Here is a 23523-nt window from a genome sequence, read left to right on the forward strand (position 1 = left end):
AAGTGAACTCAAAAAAATCAGAAAGTGCCCTCTCTGCTTTCTGCCATTCTTTTCCTTCCTTGGAGATGATGAGGATTTTCATGAAGGTGATACCAATAAAGGGACACTGAACAGGGACCTGGCCATTAGCATAGAACGTGCTATTACTTGTTTCAGAATCTCCTCTAGTTTTCTCATTTCTGTTTTTTTGTTCTTGTTGTTTGTGTGTTTGTTTTAATCTCTCTAGGTTAATGTGTCTTCTATGATGTTCCCATTGCAAGGTGCCCAGATGCTTCAGACGCTGCAGAGATCCTTGAGAAAGAGCCTCCCCGAATCCTTTAAGGTAGCAATTGATGTGCCAAAGCTTTTAAATTCATGTAGTGCCCTTTGTTTATTTTTCCTTTGTTTCTCTTGCCTGTAGAGATATATCTGCAAAAATATTGCTATGAGAAATGTATGAAATTTTGCTGCCTATGTTTTCTTCTAGGACTCTTATGGCTTCACAACTTAACACTTGAGTTGTTAATCCATTTTGAGTTCATTCTTGTGTATTGTGTAAGTTGGTGGTCTAGTGTCATTTTTTCATGTATGTGTCCAATTCTCCCAACACCATTTATTGAAGAGACTGTCTTATCCCTCTGTCAAATATTAAGATGTAAGTTTATTTCCATTCTCTCTATCCTGTTTTATTAACCTATATGCTTGTTCTTGTGCCAATACCATGCTGTGTTGATTACTATGACCTTGTAGTTTAGTTTGATACCAGGTAGCATGATTCCTCCATTTATGTTTTTCTTTCTCAAGATTGCTGAGACTATTCAAAGTCTTTATGGTTCCATATAAATTTTTGAAATATTTGTTCTAGATCAGTGAGATATGTTATTGGTATTTTAATAAGAATTGTAATGAATTGATAAATTGCTTTGAGTAGTATGGACATTTTAATTATGTTAATTTTTCTTCTTCATGGAGATAGTATAGTCTTCCACTTATCTGTATCTTCCTCATTTTCTTTCTTCAGTATCTTAGAATTTTCTGAGTACAGGTCTTTCACTGAGTACATGTATTTTACCTCCTTGGGTAAATTTATTAATAGGTGCCTTATTTTTTGTTGCAATAGGAAATGGGAATGTTTTCTTAATTTCTCCTTCTGGTTAGTCATTATTGTTGTATAAAATACCACCAGTTTCTGAATATTAATTTTGTATCCTGCTACTTTGCTGAATTTACTTATTAGATATAGTAGGTTTTGGTGGAGTCTTTAGGGTTTTCTATATGCAATAGCATGTCATCTATGAATAATGACAGTTTTACTTCCTTATTTCCAATTTGGATGCCATTACTTTTTCTCTTTGTAAGATTGCTGTGGCTAGTACTACCAGTGCTATGTAGAATAAGAGGGGTGAAAGTGGACATCCCCGTTTTGTTCCTGATCCTAAGGGAAATGTTTTTAGTTTTTGCCCATTAAGTACGAGGTTGGATTGGGTTCATTGCAAAAGCAACCACCAACAAAATGGAAAGGGAACCCTCTGAATGGGAGAACACTTTTGCCAGTGATACATCTGAGGAGGGTTAATTTTCAAAGTATATAAAGAGCTTATACTACTCAACACCAAGAAGACAAACAACCCAATTAAAAAATAATAAGTAAAGGACCTGAATAGACACTTCTCCAAAGACAACATACAAATAGCCAATATACATGTAAAAAATGTTCAGTGTCACTAATCATCAGAAAGATGCAAATTAAAGTCACAATGAGATATCACCTCATACTTTTCCGAATGGCTATTATTAATAAATCATCAAACAGTAAGTGCTGGAGAGGATGTGTAGAAAAGGGAATCCTAATGCTTTATTGATGAGAATGAAGACTGGTGCAGCCAATGTGGAAAACAAGAGTTTCCTCAAATAACTAAATATGGAACTGCATTTTGACTCAGTGATTTCACTTCTGGGAATATATCTGAAGAAGCTTGAAACACTAATTTCAAAGAATATATGCATACTCTCTTTATTGCAGCATTATTTACAATAACCAGGATAGGGAAACAGCCCTAATGCCCATCAGTAGATGAGTGAATAAAAGAAGTCTGGTACATTTACACAATGAAATACTACTATGCCATTAAAAAGGGTATCTTACCTTTGTGACAGGTTAGTTCAATCTGGAGATTATTATGCTAAGTGAGATAAGCTGGTCAAAGAAAGACAGATACCAAACGATCTCACTTATATGAGGTACTAATGAACAAAATAAACTGATGAACAAAAAAAGAAACAGAGGAATGGATACATGGAACAGATTGACACCTGTCAGAGGAGAAGAGATTTTGGGGCCTGGATGAGGAAGGTGAAGGAATTAACCAAATATATATAGTGATAGCCAGAAGGAAAGTGGGTGGGGCCAGTGAAGGTGGGAAAAGAGGGGAAAATTGGGACAGAAAGAGACTATGCTTGGGGCAATGGACATATTATTCAGTATGCAGATGATCTTTTGTTGAGATGTACACTTGAAACCTGTATGATTTTATGAATCAATGTCACCCCAAAAATTCAATAAAAAAGAACATTTTAATGCCTTTTAAGAAGAGGTGGAAACTGAAAATTTTGAGGGCAGTAGGAATAGAAAGTTTCTGTGAAAAAAGAGGGAAATGACTAATATTTATTGAGCACCAATTCTGTGCCAGGCACAATTGCATGTTTTCTGTCATTTGATATCATTACCTCCCTATAAGATATTTGTTTATGTCTATGTCACTGATGAGAAGATGGAGGCTCAGTTAAGTGACTTTCCCGACGTCACACAAAGTGTGAGTTGCAGTGCTTGGTATGATCATAGGTGTGCCTGAGCCCTACCACGGCCTTTTGTTCTGTGCTCTGTGATTCAGAATGTTTTCCCTTTTCCCTTTCCAAGGAAAATTTTATCATAACACTGGAAATTTTCCCAGAGTTCTCTTCCAAAATTCAAACTACATATTAAGCTTTAATTTGTTCTCATTAAAAGATTACTTTGCCAGGTAAGAATTTTAAAGTCATCATGAATCTTCTTTAGAATTCCAATTTTGAGTTAAATTTTCCGGTTGCTCTGAACTTATTGCATATCAGACTATGTTGTGGCTGACTCCCAATATCTCCCTTAACCTAGTGCAATTGATCAGAAACCTCTTTATCAAATGAAGCATATGCATAAATATCTACATTCTCATGAGCAACTCTAATGATAGACTTGGGTCCTGGCTTGTGCTTTTCTTTAACAACCGAAGGGATAGGGTCCACTCCAGTGGAAGCTAAATGAAACTCTGTATGTGTATTTAGAGGACAACCCTTTTTCCCTGAAAAATTTTTTAATAGAAATGCAAACTAGTTTTGAATTGTTTTATAAGACACTCCTAGATGATTCATTCATCTCCCTCACCTCCTAATAGGTTCATTGGTGTTTCACTGTAAAGAATATATTTAAATTATTTTATTTGTAGATCCATTGGCTTTATTTTAATTTATTAGAAATAGATTAATGAAAACACTTGTCTGTTCTTTGATTACTACCAAAAATAAATGGCTTCAGATCAGCTAATCTAAGACTAAATTCACCACTTTGATAGATCACCCTAACTTTAATCTCTATTACCTAATATTTAACTGCTTTTAATGGATAATCCTTAAGACCAAGACAACCTCTCAGAGATATAGTCAATGTTTCTAAATGTTACATCAGTTATCTGTGAACATTTGCCTAAGACATTTTTTTATGGTGAGTAGCTATTTTTAAAAAATTCTTCAGGCTAAATGATTTTTTTTTTTCATTCTTTCTTTTATTATTTTTTATTTCTTTTTCTTTTTCTTTTCTTTTCTTTTATTTATTTATTTATTTTGGTTTTTCAGTTACAGTTGTCTCATTTTTCCCCCATTGCTCCCCCCCACCCAGCCCTCCCCCTCTCCCGCAATCATATCCCTCCCCGTTGTCCACGTCCATGAGTCGTTTATACACGTTCCTTGACTAAACCCTTCCCTTACTTATCCCCCTTCTCTCCCTCTCCCCCTCCCCCCTATTGACTGCTATACTGCTCTTTGTTCTATTTAGTTTTTTTGTCTGTGTTTTTTCATTCTTTATAGTGTAGAATACCATGATCTCAGTTTCTTTTTATTCCTTGTTTTAAGTGAACCCCAAACATTTGAGAAAACTTTTGGTGTTTCTCAGGTGTCCTTTCTTGGATAATCTCCGTGGTTAGATAAGGTGGCCCTCTTGACTTCTCAACTTTTGAAGGATAACATCCCTAATTTTTGGTTGCATATTAAAGACACCCTTGCCCCCTAACTTAATCTAGGATATTTGTATGTCAGGTACTTTCAATGGAGGCATAACTTAGAACTCAATACTTAGTTGTGTCTCAGTGAGGAAAAGTTCATCCATTTTTCTAAGTGTTCAGTATTAAATACCATTTATCACATCTGTCATCTCCACTTGAGTCAGCTTAGAGTAGATGCCTGACTTAACTGCGTTCTGAGTTCAGAAGGAAAAAAAAGGAGTTTTTAATGAAATAGGCCATGGGAATAAGAAAGAGTAGCAGTTCTAAATATTTTGCTAAACTACACTGAATTTCTATATCAAGCCTCTGCTCATGGCTGAGGACAGAATAAATTCAGAAAAACAGTCCTTTTAGAGGAACTTATTTCCTTTCTATTTCTCTCTGTTCTAACATCAATAGCTCACATGGGGAGGAGGGTGGCAGTGGGGAAGGATGCTGGTATAGTCCTTAGACATCGTCTTTCCATGGTGATGAAAACCATTAAAATGTGTACATACCATCTTTTGGGTCTTGGTCATTGGCATGTTTCCATGCTAGTATCTGTGGACGCTTCATGTTCACAGTCATCATGAGGCCCATGTTGGTACCCATTGCTGCATCCCCCAACCTTCCAAACCTCAAGGGAATTAATGTTCACCTGCTCAGTCTCACTCATTCTCTCCCCACACCTCTCTCTTTTAATAGCTTGCACAACAGTGAGGGTGGAGATTCAAGGCTGGTCCCAGCTTATGGGACCCCACAGCCACTTCTGCAGCCTCTGCTTGTTGTTGAGAGTTCACTTAACCTTTTCAGGGGGCAATATGGACATATGTGTTAAAGAGTTTTAAGCATATCCTTCATACCAGCAAGTACCCTTCTTCATAGTCTACAAAAATATCAGGTGTCCATGTAGAGACTTCTGTGGAAGCACGTTCTATAAAGAATTAGTTGTTAAGATAAAAAGCTGGAAACAGCTAAAATGACCATCAACAGGCAAGTGAATAAATAAAAGTGTGATATATTCATGTCATGAAATTCTATGCAGCCATTTGAAAATAATTGAAAATTTTTGTTATTATGAACAAAACATGTCCACCATATATTCAGTGGGGAGAAACACCATGCATCTGATTATTTTATTTTCTTAAAATTGTGTGTCTCAAAGTGTATGAATAAGAGAAAGTCTGAAAACAGGTAACATTAATTCGTAAAATAGTGGCATACTTAAAATCATTAATTTTAATTGTCTTAATATTCTATTATATGTATGTATGATCCTTATTGGAGGAGATAAAAAAGCTCTTCTCAATTCGGGTTAAAAGAAAAACAAAGTGGGATTGAATACAGGGAGATTGACTAGATTCCTAATTTGGCCTTAATCCACTATAAAATCTTATGATTTCTTAGAAATGCTCTTTGTCCTGATCAAACAGGGCCCTTTGCCAGCTCTTCCTAATAAGCCGACCCTCTCATTTTCTTGGGACTCTGCAGGTTTACGGGACGGTCTTCCACATGAACCAGGGAAACCCATTCAAGCTAAAGGCCCTGGTGGACCAGTGGCCTGACTTTAGTACAGTGGTTGTCCGCCCTCAGGAGCAGGTAAGGTGGCAGATGTAGAACGCGTGCACTTCTGTTTGCTGTCTGTGCCTGCCATGCACCTGGCAATGTCCACCCGGGGACACAGAAATGAATCTCAGTGATGGTGAATGAGTCCCTGTGCTCAAGGAGCTCACAGCCTGGAGGAAAAGGTAGAAGAGCAAGTAAATTACAACTGAGTACAAAGTGTGTACGAACAGGAGATGCACGACATGCAGAAGTAGCGCAGACAAACGCGGGTTAAACCACGGCGCCTGCAGACGGCGATCACAGGGTGAGGTCAGAGGCACATCTCAGTGGGCATTTCACCGGAACTGCGTCTGTAGGTAATTATCTGTTTGTTAGGCTGACAAGGAAGAGAGGGCACAGCAAGGGCCGAGACAGGAAGGTGGGATACAGGGCAGTAAGCGGGGGCGATCCTAAAAGGCAAATTCATGACACCAGAATTTCCACATACATTTTGGGGAACATTCAGAAATTAGTGCAACTCAATTTTAAAACCCAAAATTCTAAACTCACTTTAAAACATCCAGTGAAATGATACATTTATAAAAATGCAACTAGTATACCTTTCAGACAAATAAAACTTGTTTTAAAACCACTAAATTAAACAATACGTAAGTAAAGTAATTTATATTAATAATAAATATAGAAGTAAAATGAAAGTGTAAAATTAATAAAATTATCTTATCTTTTATCCTAATGGGGCTTTAAATGTGTTAGTGGTATCATTGATGACCTGTGTGTGTGTTGTCACATTTTCTAGCTATATTTTAAGAAGGCTTCCTAATTCTGCACTAGTCATTGCCAGATAGCCTGGCTCTGAGAAATCACCCGGAGACCACTGGGGGATCAGGCAACTGGCTTATGGAGGGAAAGGGGTGGATGGAAGAGGACACTCCCTGACCAACTCAAGGGCCTGTAGGAGCAAGGGAATGGGGGAGCAGAGACTTCCGGCCCACCTCAGGGATCTGTAAGAATCGCCTGATGGGACCTCGGCAGGAGCCTTTTTTATACTTGCCAAACACACATTTTGTTGGTGGTGAGTTTGCTTATCAACATATTCAGTGGGTCATTTACATCTTTTTGCTTTCACCCCACCAGTTTAGTGAACATATAGGGCTAGGTCCATTGATACTTCCTCTGGGAACCAGCTATAACCAGGTTGATTGGCATATGGTTGATTTGCCTATGTCAAAAGTCCAGGTGGGTGTTCTACCTGCATCCATGTTCTGACAGTCATGGTAATTTTTCTGGGCCTCCTTACTCTTAATAATCTTATGTGTTTTTTAATAATTTAAGGGGATCTTTCTAAATAAGTGGGGTTTTCTTTTGTTCTTCTGTAACTACAATTTAACTATAGTCTTGCTTTCAAAAAGCCTGTCTAACTGGTTTCAACTTCTTTAGCTTCATTAAGTATAGATGGAGATTTTAACCCAGAGTTCTGTAACAAAATTTAATACTGTCACATTTATATTTTTCTGTGTGCTGCAACTATTTGAATTGTGGTAAAATTTATTCATGCAACAGCTTTTCCTTGTCAATTGTGTGTCCCTTCTTCTTGTTGGGGATGATAGAAATACAGAAGAATGCTTTCTAAAAAGGTGTGTCTTTGTTTGATTTACAATTTTAATGCAATACATGGGTAGAAAATAGTATCGTTCTGCCATTTTACATCATAAACTGAATATTTTACTTTCTCATCTTTATCTTATGATTGAAATGAATCAGAAATAATTGTAAGACACCAGACAACACCCCCGCCAAATTTTAGTACTTAAAAATATCATAGTATAATAGAATTTAGAAAAAAGTATTGCAATGATGAACTACATGGAATTTGCTTTATTTCTTTTTCTCCAACAACAGGAGATGGTAGATGACTTCGATCACTATACCAATACTTACCAAATCTACTCCAAGGACCCCAAGAACTGTGAGGAATTGCTTGGCTCACCAGAAGTAATCAACTGGAAACAGCATTTGCAGATCCAAAGTAAGAAAGAGGAATGGGAAGTGTGCTTACTCACTTCTCTGTCTTGCATCTCCTTTCTCCACACTCCAGACCCTAGCCTGCTGTCAATTTTCCCTCAGCTGCAACTCTACTTGTAAAGAGGAAAACACATCCTCAAAGCTTGCAAACAGTGGGCTTCGTTTAAGAAAACATAATATAATGCCTTGAGCCAAGAATTTATGGTATATTTTGCAGACATCAGGTGCCAGAGCAGAACTTCCCCAGGTGCCTTCCATGACACCTGGAATAAGAATGACAACTCATGCTATGAAGCACCTCCCAAGTCATGAAGGGCAACTGTCATGTTTACGAGTTAGCGTCCAGAATCAGACTTCCTATGATGGCATTTTATATTACTTGTATGTAGACGTAGCCATATGACTTATCCTTGCTGAGATCATATATACAAATGTAGTACCTGATGAAGTAAAAGTACCTAAAACACAAGGAGTGTTGAAAGATTGAATGATATCTTGAATGGGAATTGCTTAGCACCATACCTGGATGTGTCAAGTAACTTCCACTGCAAAGCAAATCTTGTAAATCTGTGAATCAACATTTGGGGCGGGCTTTGCAAGGCAGTGCTATTGGTTTCATCTAGGTTTTCTCAAGCAGCTGCACTCTGTTAACAGCTGGACTACGAGCTGGTTGCTCTAGCATGGCCTCACTCACATGTGTGAATGAGGTTTCTGGCTATTGATGCTGACTGATATGGTGACAGCATGATAGGAGCACAAATCCTCAGCAGGCTAGCCCAAGTCTGTTCATATGGTGTTGATCTCAAGGTAATCAGGAACACAAAGGAAGGGCAACCCCAAGGTGCAATCATTCATCAGCTTCTCCCTGCATCAAATTTACTGTTTCCCATGGCAAAAGCTAGTCATATGACCAAGGTCAGAGGCAATGCAGGTGGGGACAAGTCCAGGGAGTGGAAACAAAGAGGGGTGGGCAAATTGTGGGTCATTCCTGCAGCAATCTAGCACACTGGGAACATAGTAAGTGCCCAACAGATGTTGGTGACTCTTGTTTTTATAGCTCATCTCCTGTGATGATCAAAACTGCATGACCATGTAGCCCAGAAAACTTTGTTCCAGTCTTGGTATTGCCACAACTGGTATGACCATAGCTTAATAAATTTCTGGGCATATTCATTGCACAAATCCTCCCTATGTGGCCCCAGTCATACAATAGCAGCACCGAGCCAGAACCAAGGTTGTCAGACTGTAAATGCAGACACTTCCTACTCCACTGGAGACTTACTTCACAGAATGTCCTGAATCACGACATCTCTTCTGAAAATCCCGTCTAGGTTCACAGCCCAGCCTGCATGAGGTGATACAAAATCTTGCAGCCACAAAATCCTTCAAAGCTGAACAAACACAGTGCTTTCTCTATGCGGGGCTTGACACTGTGAAGAAACTGATCCCTTCCCTGTTGGATGTAAAGAACTTACCACCTGGCGATGGCAAACCCAAGTCCATGTAAGTCTGATAAATTCTCAGCACCACTCACAACTCTCATTCCTGAAGTATCCTCCCAGCTTCTCTTCCTGCTTTCACTCTGGCCTGCCTACAGTCAATAGTCTTCAAAGCAGGCAGAATAATCATTTGTAGAAATGTAACTTAGACAATGGAAATATGAAGAAATATAGTAAATACTCATAGACTTTACTTTTCTCTTGGAACCTCCATAGCAATCAAGAAATGTTTAAACTTTCATCCCTGGATGTCACCCACGCTGCCCTGGTGAATAAATTCTGGCATTTTGGTGGCAATGAGAGAAGCCAGAGATTCATCGAGCGCTGTATCCAGAACTTCCACACCTTCAGTGTGCTGGGGCCCAAGGGGACCCCTGTGTCCTGGACCCTAATGGACCAGACAGGAGAGACGCGGATGGCAGGCACCGTACCTGAGTACCGGTCCCAGGGTCTCATCTCCTATGTCATGTATACCCAAACCCAAGCTCTGACCAAACTCGGCTTCCCGTTGTACTCTCACACGGACAAGAAGAAGAAAATTGTGCAGAAAATGAGTTATAATCTGAAATATCTCCGCATGCCCTGCACCTGGAATCAGTGGCACTGCGTGCCTGTGTGAAGTGTCAGGGGGGCTCAGGCACGTGGCTGGAACAGTGGGTAGATGAGGACAGAGAACGAATAAATGGTAACTGTAATCATCAGTAAAGGATTGGTCTCTGGGAAGCAGTGTGAATGGTCCACCATTGTTGTCCCTACACTCGAGTATCTCACTGATGGGCTTCCCTTAGATTTCTCAGTGTGGAGCAACCCAGAGAACTCCGCATTGTTTGGTTCCCTCACTTCCGGGGATCTCCAAGACACTTTCATCAGCTGCATGTTTCCTGAATGGTTTCTCTTGGAACTTGTAGTGCATGAATCAGTAGAATCTTGCCAAATTTATCAGGGAGGGGTAATATTTCCTGGGAGTTATGACTCGTTCCTTTCTCTTTGTATGGCTTTTCTCTTAAAATCAGCAAGTGGACTGTGTTCATTAGGTCTGTAGAGATCATCCTCTCCTCTGAATGCTGCTTTATTGGTACACTAAACAATTATACACACATATATATGAAACATTAGGTTAAACATAATGTACATGATATAGCAGGGAGAGTTACTAAGAAAAAGACTAACTTATACAAGCCTATCCTCTCCGCCCACCACACCAGGGGAAATGATTCAATATTGTTTCTAAAAGCAGAGTTTCCTAAATCCATGAAAACTCTCTAACAATAAAAAAAATCTGTGATTGACTGTACAAGTTGAAGTTAAGTGGTTCATGATGGGAAGACTGGACTGAGTTTATGGAGAGTGGGAGGACCCAGACCCAAGGAGGGAGATATTTATTGAGAAGAGATACAAGTTGGGGGGAGGGCAGTACAGCAGGGGTACCTACGGTTTTGTTTGACCTTGGCACATTGTTTCAGGATGCCCGTCTTCTACGTAGTTCAGACAATAGCCTCTTGGGAGAATCTGGTTGATGTTGTGGAGGGATATTTCCCCTGGTTGGAATAGGGTAGTGGGGAGAGTTTCCTGCCCCAACATTTCAAGAGAAACAGCACTAAAAAATAAAAACAAAATCCAACGAAGCAAACCAGAACAGGAACAGAATCATAGGTATGGGGATCATTGGGAGGGCTATCAGCTGGGAGGGGGAAAGGGGAGAAATGGGGAAATGTTGCAGGGATTAAGAAGCATAATTGGTTGGTACAAAATAGACAGAGGGAAGTTAAGAATAATATAAGAAAGGGTGAAGCCAAAGAACTTATATGCACAACCCATGGACATAAAGTAAAGGGGGTGGGATTGCTGGGGTAAGGGAGGTACTCGGCAGAGGGGAGCAAAGGGAAAAAATTAGGACTGTGAAACAAAGAGAGCACTGGACTGAAGGTGATCACCCGGATTAAGAACCTGTTCCCTTTTGGTCCTTCTCCATCTGGAATTAGGCTATAGAACTGGGCATGAAGCCAACACACACAGAAAAACCACTGACCGAGGTTTAATCTTGGCCAGTCTAGAGAGGGGAAACTCAGTTTAGAGTAGAGTTTCTCAACCTTGGCACATTTTACAGTGGACAATCCTGTGCACTTACAAGATGTGTAGCCAGATCCCTGCCCTCTACCCACTGGGTGCCAGTAGCACCCTCCCTTCCAGTTATAACTACTAAAAATGTCTTCAGCTGTTGATAATGTATCCCATGGAGGCAAAATCACCTCTGGTTGAGAATCGTTGGTTTAAGAGTAAAGGTTCTCCCGCTTGCAGATGCATCAGAATCACTTAGTGGGATTGTTCATACAGAACGTGGGCCTCACCTCTAGATTTCCTGATCAGTAGATTTTGGGTAGAGCCCAAGAATCGACATTTCTAACAAGTTTCCAGGTGGTCCTGATGCTGCTGGTCCAAAAGCCATACTTTGAAAAGCCAGGTTTGGAGAAATAGTGGAACAAATCTTGTACCCTAGAACCAAGGACGAAAATTCATAATGTGCACTCTTATGTGTGTTGTTTTACTTTAGTAGTTATAAAGTAAATTTATGGTCTAATTTATGGTAATATTTTATTTTAAAAATTTAAAAATTATATTGACATCAATATTATTTTACATCGGCTTCATGTGTATTGCATAATAGTTAGATCTTTATATAATTTACAACATGTTCTCCCCAGTAAGACTAGTACTCACCTGGCTCCACACGTAGTTATTAAAGTTATTGACTATATTCCCTATTCTATATTCTACATCCCCATGACTACGTTCAATTCTAGAAAGAAGGGACTTATGCCATTGTATGTTCTACAAAAGGCAAGACAGTCATTCAGGAGAGGAAGGACATTCTGACACGTGCTACAGCCTGGGTGAACCATGACGACATTATGCTGAGTGACATAAGCCAGTCCCCAAACGGCAACACTGTATGATTTCACTTATCTGAGATTAGAAGTTCAAGGAGAACGGTAGTCTGCAGTCGCTGGAGGGAGGGGCAATGGGCAGCTGTTGTTTAATGGGTACGGTTTCAATTTTACAAGACGAAGACGTTCTGGAGCTGGATGGTGGTGATGCAGCACAACGATGTTAATATTCTTAAGGCCATTGAACTACGCACTTCAAATGGTTACAATGGTAAGTTTTATGTTGTATGTTTTTAAAAACACAATATAGGGGGGTGGTATTCGGTTTTACAAAACAGCCTGCAAGGTGACGCGTCCGTGCGGAAGGAGAGCGCCCATCCGACCCTCCGCGCTCACCTGCAGGTATTCGCGGGTCATTTGGAGATGCTGGCTGCCTCCCGTGCCTCTTACTCTGGGCACGTGAGCAGGAAATTAATGAAAACACTGTCAGTTACGTTCATAGAGATTTTTCAAGGCTTAAAAGACTACCTTCACTTTTCATGTGATTTTAATAATCAAAGGAAGTGTTTTATGTTTATGTATTTTAACTTCCCGGAGAAGGAAGCGTGTGGGGCAGGCGGCCGCTGCGGTCTGCACTGCCCTCTGCTGGTAGGCGATGCCAACGCGGAGACGGGCACTCCCAGCTGCCAGAGGAAAATCAGCTCACCGCTAGGGCAGCCTTTTACTTTAGAGGCACTAGGCTTTTATTTATTTTTTAATCAATTAATTTTTTTGGTTATTCCCTCACAGTTGTCTCAATTCCCCCCCCCCCTTTATCCTCCTCCGCCCATCCCACCCCCCACTCCCACAGTCAATTCCCACCCTGTTGTCCACGTCCGTGGGTCATTCATACATGTTCTTTATCTAGTCCCTTCCCCTTCCACCCTGGTCACTGTCAGTCTGCTCCATGTTTCCATGCCTGTGATTCTATTTTGTTCATTAGCTTTTTATGTTCATAGATTCTTGTTATAGGTGAGATTATATGGTATCTGTCTCTCACCGACGGGCTTATTTCACCTGGCATAATATTCTCCAGTTCCACCCATTCTGTCCCAAATGTAGAAGTTCCTCCTTTCTGGCAGCGGGGTTTTAAAACAAGGCAAAAAGTGCACTTGTGGGGATTGACTGTGGGAGCAGGAGGAGAGGTTAGCTTGGTGACGGAGGGCAAAGGGGGAAATTGGGACAACTTCAACAGAATAACAATAAAAATTGAAAAATAACTTAGTGTCAAGTGTGCGCCATAAACCAAGAATGTGAAGAGCTGCCCCTTCCTTCACTTTTCCCTGTTACACTTGCCCCTGAGGTTCTATCTCCATATTCCTTCAACCATACAGCAGCCTCTAGCAGGTAAATCATAACCTGGTGACTTTAAAGATTAGAAGCACAAATACCACATGACCTCACTTATATCTGTAATCTAATGAATACAATAAATTAATGAACAAAAGAGAAACAGAAGCATAGATACATGAAACAGACTGACGGCTGTCGGAAGGGAGGAGGGAGGCCTGGAAGAAAGAAGGTGAAGGAATTAGCCAAAGAACATACATGCATGACCCTTGGACAGGGGCAATAGCATGGGGATGGCCTGAGGGAGGGCGTCTGGGTGGAGGTGGGCAAAAGGGGGAAAAGTGGGTAAACTGAAAATGCATAAATATTAAAATACAATTAAAAAAAAAAGATCAAAAGCAATGATTTCCACCCAGAATAGTGGTTGTAGAAGTAATGCACTTGATCTGGTGGAAGATGGGTGGACTCTCTAGAACAAATTCTTCTGACTCTTAATGGAAAAGTATTTTTTCATAAACATTCGGTCCCACCTAAAAAGGCCTGCTGAACCTAGAAAATGTTGAATTCCTGGACTACTCTTCAGGAGGCCAGAAAAAGATGGAAGTTGAATGTCTTCCATCTGCCTTCAGCAGGGAACTGGGTGATTTCTACTTTTAGCTGGGGAAGGGAAAGGAGGTGAGTGGGATAACGTGAAAAGGGTCATAAAGGCATAGTTTTTGAGGTAAGCCTTGAAAGTGGGTATTTGGTTGTCTATTGCTATATAACAAAATTTAGTGGCTTCACACAGTTTATCCCTCACTATTCTGTGGTCTGACTGGTCCATGGGATGATCGCCAGGAGGGAGCTCAGCTGGGCAGAATGTCTACGGAGGCTCACTCACATTTCCTACATGGAGGTGGCAGGGAGGCTGGGCTAAGCCAGGATGCTGGCAGAGCGGGGCCCTCTGTCTCTCCAAATAGTCTAATGGTGTCTCCCTTTCCGGGTGGCCTCTCCAGCAGATATCTGGTCAGCTCAGGGCTCCAGAAGATTTAGGCTCCAAACTGACACTGCTTCACCTCTGCCTCATGGAATTGGTTCAGGTGAGCCACAGGGCCAGGCCAGATTCACTGTGCATTGGGACCGCACAGGGGCATGAATCCTTGGAGGGGTGGTTAATTGGGGACCGTCCTTGGAGACTGGTTACAACACTGGGTAAGAAAAAGATGCTGAGAGGTAGCAGAGAGAACAGCCTAAATAACAGCATAGAATTTCTAAAAAGTACAGAAGAACAGGCTAGTTTAAAGTGTTCAGTTTGAAAAGAAGAGTAAATGGACCCACTGGTTGGAAAGGTGACAACAGTCAGAAGGCTGACTGAGATCCTGAGTGTCAGGCTTAGCAGTTTGAATTTAATTCTGTCTGGTAGTTACCAAATCTAACTGTGCCAGGGAACCTCCTGGGGACTGCGGAATGCCAGCTCCCTCCAAATCAGCAATACAGCCTGTTGATGAGACAGAAATAACAACTTCTCAGCAGAGATTTGGCAGTGCCTCAGAGCAGGAAAGGCAAGGTTAGAATTTATTGAGAATTGGACGATGGGCTTCAGGCAGGTCCTTCACTGGAGAAGGGGAGGTCTTGATTAGGTTTGGGTAAAATCACAACACAAGCATCTAAGGTTAGCAACCAAGTAAGGTAGGCAAAGGAGTCCCATAACCTTAAGGCACAAACTATCTGTTGATGCTTTTGTTGAAGGATTGGTGAATATTTTGGAAAAATTCTATGATGGGTAATGAAGGCATTTGTCTAGGCAAGAATCACCTGGAATAGTCAAGTTTACACTAATGAAGACAGCGGTATAGTAGCTTCATAGTAACGTAGAGCGTAAGGCCTATAGAATGTAGATAAGTTGGTTCTTAGAACTTTGTCAAAATACAGCTTCTCAGAACTCATCTTCAGATATTCTTATTTGATGAAGCACCAGAACCTTTATTCTTAACAGTCTTTATAGAGAATTGATGCTATAAGTTGAAGGATAGTGGGCCCACATACCACCCCAAAATATTCTACTTTGATATATTTCTCTAAGATAAAGGTATTTGAAAAAAAGCAAATGCAGGAAGAAGCTTTCTCTAAACTTCGGCTGAAAAACAGACCCTCCAAAAACAACTCAATTGTCCCCTCCCTGGGAGTTTCATCAACGAGGGAAGACTAACTGTTTTTTAATTTATTTTTTAAGTATATGTTATTGATTATATTGTTACAGTAGTCCCATTTTTTTTCCCTTTGTTCCCCTCCGCCCAGTACCCCCCCTTCCCTCTAGCAATCCCACCCCCTCTTATTTCATGTCCATGGGTCACGTAAGTAAGTTCTTTGGCTTCACCATTTCCTATATTATCCTTAACTTCCCCCTGTCTACTTTGTACCAACCAATTACGCTTCTTAATCCCTGCACCATTTCCCTATTTCCCCCACTTCCCTCTCCCAGCTGATACCCTCCAAATGATCCCCATACCTATGACTCTGTTCCTATTCTGATTTGCTTAGTTGGATTTTGTTTTTATCTTTTAGATTCAGTTGTTGATAGTTGTGAGTTTGTTGTCATTTTAATGTTCATAGTTTTGATCTTCTTTTTCTTAAATAAGTCCCTTTAACATTTCATATCATAATGACTTGGTGATCATGAACTCTTTTAGCTTGACCTTGTCTGGGAAGCACTTCATCTGCCCTTCCATTCTAAATGATAGCTTTGCTGGATAGAGTAATCTTGGTTGTAGGTCCTTGCTTTTCATCACATTGAATACTTCTTGTCAGTCCCTTCTTGCCAGCAGTTTCTTTGGAGGAGTCAGCTGGTAGGCACCCCTTTGTAGGTAACTCTCTGTTTTTCTCTTGCTGCTTTTAAGATTCTATCTTTATCTTTAAACTTTGGAATCTTAATTATGATGTGTGTTGGTGTAGTTCTCTCTGGGTCTAGCTTCTTTGGGACTCTCTGTGCTTCCTGGACTTGTATGTCTATTTCCTTCACAAAATTTGGGGAGTTTTCCTTCATTATTTTTCCACATAAGCTTTCAATTTCTTGCTCTTCCTCTTCTCCTTCTGGCACCCCTATGATTCAGATGTTGTCATGTTTAAAGTTGTCCCAGAAGTTCCTAAGTCTCTCCTCATTTTTTTCAACTCATGTTTCCTCATTCTGTATTGGTTGACTGTTTTTTCTTCCTTATGTTCCAATTCATTGATTGCAACCCTGGTTTTCTCCCCTTCACCATTGGTTTTGTGTGGATTTTCCTTCATTTCATGTAGCTTAGCCTTCGCTTCTTCCCTTATACATTTGCCATACTCAAGCATATCTGTCAAGCCTGTGAGCATCATTATCACCAGTGTTTTGACTTCTGCATCTGTGAGATTGGCTATCTCCACATCGCTTAGTTCTCCCACTGGATCCTTGATCCGTTCCCTCTTTGGGGCCATACTTCTCTGTCTCCTCAACTTGACAGGCTCCTGTGTTTTCCTCTGTGTCTCAGGTAGAGCAGTTGCATCTGCTAAGTTGTAAGCGGTGGAACCTTAGGTATTCATCAGTATGGGGCAACCCATTTCTCCACCTCATGGCGCTGTACATTGGCAAGGGGTCTGAGGGGGAACAATGCCGAATGTCAGCACTCACCCCTTTTCCAGGCACTTCTCTCACTTCCTGTATGCAACTGGTGCCTTTCTAGCTGATGCCGTGGCCATGGATCACAGAGTGGGTGAGTCTACAGACGTCCTAGGACTGTGGGGGCTCTCTAAACAAGGGGACTGTGCTGAGAGACCAGCAGTTTCTTCCTCCACTGGTTTTCAGTCAGAAGCAGTGTGGCTTTATTTTCCCCAGTGCTGGGACCAGTCTGGTCTGGTGCTGTGAGTGCTCCCCAGGTGTCCCCCCTTACTTTTTAAAAATGTGTACTGTGTTTTATGCCAGCAGGCCACGGCCACTGCCACAGCCACCACACTGCATCCTCTCCACCTCTCCTACCTGTCTGGATGAGTATTTATTCTTTATGTCTTTGTTTGTTTTACTTTCATGCAATTTGATTTTCTGGAACTTCTGATTGTCTCTAGTTTTGAGGTAGCTGTATTCCTTCTTAGTTGTGGAGGGAGACGCAGCATGTCTACCTATGCCTCCATCTTGGCCGGAAGTCCACTGCAGGTATTTTGTCTGCATGTCTGCCTGAATCCCAGCTATGCTCAAGGAGATGGAACACCTGTGCAGGGACTCCAGCAATCATCCAAACAAGGTAAAATGATGGTATAAACTGTGAGCTTTGAGGACATGAGTTAATTCAGTGATGCAAGGCAAGGCTTTTCGCTTCTCTATTTTCCTCATTTCTCTATGATTCTGGGTCTTCTCCAGGCTGATTTGAAGAGAACACATGTATCCATCACCACATAAGGCAGACCCAGGAGAAATCCTTGAGGAAACATATCAAAGGAAAGGGAGGGAGGGAGGCTGCTGGAAGCAGGGATTCCCAGGTGCTCATGGAAGCGCAGGAGCAGAACTGGAAGCATCTTTGAGCCTGCAGGTACCTTGGTCAGTGGATATTGAGTGTTCTGGCAGTGTAGGAGTTGGCTACACAGAGAGGAGTGATTTAGAGGTTTCACCCAGAATCTCCAAGAACTTGCATTCAGAGTGAGAAAGGCCATATGACCCCCATCCAAAATTTAGGACCCCTGGGCCACCCTGACTTGAACTGTCAGCTTACCAGAGTAAAAGCCCACAGACCTCTCAGCCTATGTGATCCTTAGTAGACGTAATCTTGATTACGTTATTCTTTGTTCCTCTCCTTCCCCTCACATTCACAGATGTTTACACAAAAAGTTCACGGAGATTAAGTTTCTCATCCAAGGTCACAGAACTACTAAGTGCCAAGGTATCTCCCAAATCCAGTCTGCCAACTCCAGCCAACGCCCGCTGGCGCTGCGGCACAACTACTCGTAGTGCCCCAGCAGGGAGGATGGCGAGCACCTGATCCCCGACCACGTGCACGTGGTGCCGCGGCGGGAGAGCGTGGTGGGGACCCACGCGGAGCTGCTGGACGAGTGGCTCAGCTACACCGACACCTGGGCGGCCTCCATCAACGCTGAGCTCTCCTTCCTCCCCAGCCTCAATGGTAAGTTCTCCACCGACTTCCAGAACGTCAAGAAGTACAGCCTGGAGCACGGGACGGTCACGGTCAGAGTGCAGGTCCGCCACAACATCTACTCTGTGAAGGCCCCCGAGGCCCCCGACTTCCACCCCAACTTCCTGCAGCACCTGCTGACCGTCAGCGACCACCTGGAGAGCAACCAGAGCCGCGAGGCCGAGTACCTGGCGGAGATGCTTGTGTTCCGCTATGGCACGCACGTCCTCACCCACGTGGAGGCCGGGGCTGCCCTGGTGCAGGAGGACCAGGTGAAGCGGAAACTGGTGGGCAGTAAGGCCGGGGAGGGGAGCAACATCACGTTGGCCGCCTCGGCCGCGTTTTTCCGCACGGTCAACGTCGGGGCCGCGGCCTCCTGGCAGGCGCAGAGTCAGCTGGTCCAGGACTACGTGAAGAACACGGTGAGCTCCAGGACGCGCAGCCACGGCGGGGTGCCCTTCTACCCGGGCATCACCCTGCAGACGTGGCAGGAGGGGATCGGTAACCGGCTGGTGGCCATTGCGCCACGCCACCCAACACTAACTACTACGCGGTCAACGCGCACCCAGGCTGCCTGCGGCGCGGGGCGCCCGCCTTCAATCCCCAGGCAAAGGACCTCAAAAGGCACACATTTCTTCAAAGAGGACAAATGGATGGTTGATAGATCTATGAAAAAATGCTCAACATTACTAATCATCAGAGATGCAGATTCAAACTACAATGAGGTATCTCCTCACATCTGCCAGAATGACTACCATCAATAAATCTACAAGTGCCGGTAACAACGTAGAGACAAGGAGAATGTAGCGCACTGCTGGTGGGGGTGCAGACTGGAGCAGCCGCTGTGGGAAATGGAACTGCCTTTTGACCCAGAGATCTTACTTCTTGGAATATATCCTAAGAATCCTGAAACACCAATCAGAAAGAATATATACACCCTTAAGTTCATAGCAGTGTTATTTTCCATAGTCAAAATCTGGAAACAGCGTAGTGCCAATCAATAGAAGAGTGGATAAAAATGCGGTGGTACATTTACACAATGGAATACTATGCAGCCATAAAAAGGAAGGAGATCTTACCCTTTGCGACCGCATGGATGAATCTGGAGATTATTATACTAGGTGAAATAAGCCAGTCAGTTAAAGACAAATATCATATCATCTCACTTATATGTGGAACCTAATGAGCAAAATAAACTGATGAACAAAATAGAACCAGAGGCATGGATACAGGGAAAAAACCTCACAGATGTCAGAGGGGAGGGGTTTGTGAGTGTCTGAATAAGGAAGGTGATGAGATTAGTCAAAGAACATATATGCATAGCCCAAGGCCAAGGGCAACGAGACCGGGGACTGAGTGAAGATAAGCAAAGAGGAGGAAATGAGGGATATAAATAGTGTCAACAATAAATTTCTTTTTTTAAAGAAAAAACATCATTGGGAAAAAAATGGACTTAAGAAATAAAAGAATAAAAGAAAATGGCTTTATTTACCTAAACTCTTGGAGGATATCTTCCCTAGATATGAAATATATGGTTGTTTTCCCTGAAGCACTTTTACAATGTTCCAATGCATCATAACTTGTAGTAATGACAAATCAACTATACTTCTTATCATCGACCCCTATATAAAATGTGTCTTTCTCTCTCTGACTGCTTTGCAACATTTATTTATGCATTTATTTGTATTTTTAAAAATATGTAAGATCTTAACAAATATTTAAGTGTTTAACATAATGTTGTTATCTATAAGCACCATGTGGTACAATAGACCTCTAAAACTCTTTCATCTTACATAACTCTTTTTACTTTTTGAACAGAAGCTCATTATCTTTTCCTCTCCACAGCCCCTGGTAAGCACAACTCCACTCTCTGCTTCTATGAGTGTCATTACTTTAGATGCCTGATCTCAGTGGAATCATGCCCTCTTTGTCTTCTAGCTCGCTGATCTGATCCTCTGCTTCATCTAACCTGCTTTGGATTCCTTCTCCTGTGTTCTTCAGTTCAGAAGTTGTATTCTTCAGTTTTTCTGGCTCTTATTGATAGTTTCTATGTCATTTTTTAAAATTAATTTATTTGTTTGTTTATTTTTTAGAGAGAGGGGAAAGGAGAAAGAGAGGGAGAGAAACATCACTGTGTGATTGCCTCTCACTCGTACCCCCAACTGGCGACCTGACGTGTAACCTACTCGTGTGCCCTGACTGGGAATCGAACCAGTGACACTTGGCTCGCAGGCTGATGCTCAATCCACTGAGCCACAGCAGCTGAGGTTTCTATGTCATTTTTAATGCTGGTGTAGTTCTCAGTAAGTTCCATGTAGCTCCCCTGGAATTCTTTGTAGTTCCCCTGGAGCTCGTAGTTTTCTCTGAGTTTGTTGAGTTCATTGAGCTTCCTTATTACCATTATTTTGAACTCCACGTCTGATAGTTTGCTTGCCTCTATTTCATCTATCACTCTTTCTGGTAATTCCTCTTTTCTTTTTGATGGGATGTTGTTTCTTCATCTCCCCATTTTAGGTGGCTCTTCTTGTTTGTTTCTGCTTCTTAGATTGATCTGCTTTGACTTCCTGCTTCCATGGTGTGACCTTTTGTGGTAGGAGTCCTGTGAGATTTAGTGGTGCAGACTCCTTGATCTCCTGAACTTGATGCTCTGGGGATGCCCTTTATGCCATTTATTTGGGCTGTCTGTTAGTATTTCTGTTTTAGTTGTTGTTGTGTTGCTCTTTGTTGAGCTGCTGCTAAAACAAAACCACCAGCCCAGGCAAGAATCCCATGCCCACAAAGATATCCCCCACCTTTAATCACTGTATCAACTGCAAGAGCCAGTATTAATGAGGATGTAAAGAGATTAAGACTGTTATAAGAAAGGAAAGACAAACAAGAGCTGACTAACTGAAAGAAAAATGATTTAGGGGAGGGGGAGGAACAATAATAGTAGCAAGTAAGGATAAGGCAATCAGAGAAAGAAAGTAAACTTTATATCATATATTAAAAAAGGAAGGAAGAAGGTAGAATGAAGTAGTGTGTGTGTGTCTGTGTGTGTGTGTGTGTGTGAGAGAGAGAGAGAGAGAGAGAGAACAAACACACACAAAATAAGGAAGATGAATAAGAAGAAAAAATAGGCACCAAATTAGAGAAAAGGTTTCACCACAGCACTGTCAATAACCTGAGAGCTAAGATTAATAGAGGTGAGATTGGAGTAAGAGGTAAAAAAGAAAGAGAAGCCTCCGAGATGTCTGGAGGAAAGGAAAGTAAGTGATTTTGAGATGACAGAGGGGAAGAAATACTAAGAGTGAGGAATGAGAACCAGGCTAAGACAGGAAAAGTTTCAAATTTAAAATGAAAAAAAGAAAGAGCTGGAGGAAGGTATAAATGGAGTAGGAGAGGGGGATGATAAAATTTGAGATTTGAAATACCAGAATAGTGAAGATCTATGAATAAAGTTGCAGGAATGTCACAGCTACCACTGTACCCCACTCAATGGGCACAGATAATCAAGGTGGAGAGAGAATAAGTGTACTTAATGATGGGAAAAAGAATGTGAGGTGACTAACGACTAGAAAAATGGTATGGAGAGGCTGGAGCGGTGAGAAATAATGAGCGCAGGTTGGAAACGAGTCATAGCAGAGAGAAGATAGAATGTAAATAAAAATAAGAGGAAACCAGATGGTAAATTAAATGAGAAAAGGGAGGAGAAAATTTTGGGATTTGAAATCAACTATAATATAAAGACTAGTAACTTATAATGCACAGCGTGAAAGGACAAGAAGTGACTGTTGAAAGGATATGCAGGAGACAAATAACTCCCGTAGGAGATCACAGTGGAATTCATGTCTGTCTCCGCAGTATCTGGTTTTACCACTTTCTTCTCCTTCTGGATCCGCCCCTGGTGACGTCAGATTGTGCCCCAGCCTGGACCTAGGTAGCCTGTCTGAGATTACCGGTGTTCTACTGCCTGTGTCTGTCTCTTTCGGTTGCTTTTTACTCTAGGAACTCTGTCATCTGCAGTCAGGCTTAAGCCCCATGGGGCGGGGCCAGTGATTTCTCTCGGCGGGACTATTGCTCCTCCTCCAGCTCCTGCCAGTTGAGGAGGAGTGGTCTGCTTAAAAGATTTCTCCGTAAGTGCTGCGGATGAGTCTGCCCTGTGGTGGGGTCCGCTGCTCCCCCAGTTCTCTCTCCCTGACATCACCACCCCAAACTCTTCTCAAGCGTCTGTAGTCCACTTCCCCCTCCCTCTGCGAGAGCCCAGGGCACGTGGGAGGGAGTACAAACCTGCACGCCCCCCTCCCCCCCACCCAGGAACCTCGCCACGCCTCCAGCCTTTCCTCCTGGGTCAGCAAGAACTTGTTGGCCAGAGGAACTTTGTAGCTCCCAGTGTCTGGCGAAGGGTCTTTCCCTGTCATTAATTTTTGATGCCTTGAAGGCCATTTGGATTCAGGTAATTAGGTTTTCTGATTTCCACTTATATTTGAGGATCTAATTCTTTCCATTAGCCCAGTAGTTCTTATCAATTATTTGTTTGAACAGACTCTCTGTGCCCTTCTCTCTTTTGTTTTCATATGTTTTTATTCCTACATTGCTCTTTCTGATAGTCAGATAGTTTATGATTCATAGAGTTCTTTCTTTCTTTCCTTTTTTTTTTTTTTTTTTTTTTTTTTTTTTAGTGCTCAAGCCTCTTTCTCTTCCCTCTGCATAATTTCTAGATTTTTATATTTGGTATCATTAATCCTTTCCTCTATCAGGTCCACCCTATTACCTATGCTTGCTAATTTACTCTTGAACTCTATCATTGAGTCCTTCATCTCTGGAACTTCTGTTTGGTGAATTTTAAATT

At 41.9% G+C, this 23523-nt stretch overlaps 1 protein-coding gene across 1 annotated transcript; it reads left to right on the forward strand.

Moving 5' to 3' along the window:
- Positions 1-230: 230 nt before the first annotated feature.
- Positions 231-10049, forward strand: LOC150017741 (glycine N-acyltransferase-like). The gene is made up of 5 exons (XM_090267496.1): positions 231-322; positions 5760-5867; positions 7734-7860; positions 9188-9359; positions 9572-10049. The coding sequence occupies exons 1-5, from the start codon at positions 242-244 to the stop codon at positions 9972-9974; spliced, it is 891 nt and encodes a 296-aa protein (XP_090123622.1). The 5' UTR covers positions 231-241; the 3' UTR covers positions 9975-10049.
- The last annotated feature ends 13474 nt before the right edge of the window (positions 10050-23523 follow it).

This window comes from Furipterus horrens, unplaced genomic scaffold (assembly GCF_987537825.1).
Source record: "Furipterus horrens unplaced genomic scaffold, mFurHor1.1.pri manual_scaffold_2, whole genome shotgun sequence".
Classification (NCBI taxonomy): Eukaryota; Metazoa; Chordata; class Mammalia; order Chiroptera; family Furipteridae; genus Furipterus; species Furipterus horrens.

Bases quoted from the DNA above. Each gene is read 5' to 3' on its own strand.
- LOC150017741 (XM_090267496.1), top strand. From the start codon at position 242: ATGATGTTCCCATTGCAAGGTGCCCAGATGCTTCAGACGCTGCAGAGA. The intron at 7,861-9,187 runs GTAAGAAAGAGG...AATCCCGTCTAG, and splicing joins ACAGCATTTGCAGATCCAAA to GTTCACAGCCCAGCCTGCAT. The intron at 9,360-9,571 runs GTAAGTCTGATA...GAACCTCCATAG, and splicing joins GATGGCAAACCCAAGTCCAT to CAATCAAGAAATGTTTAAAC.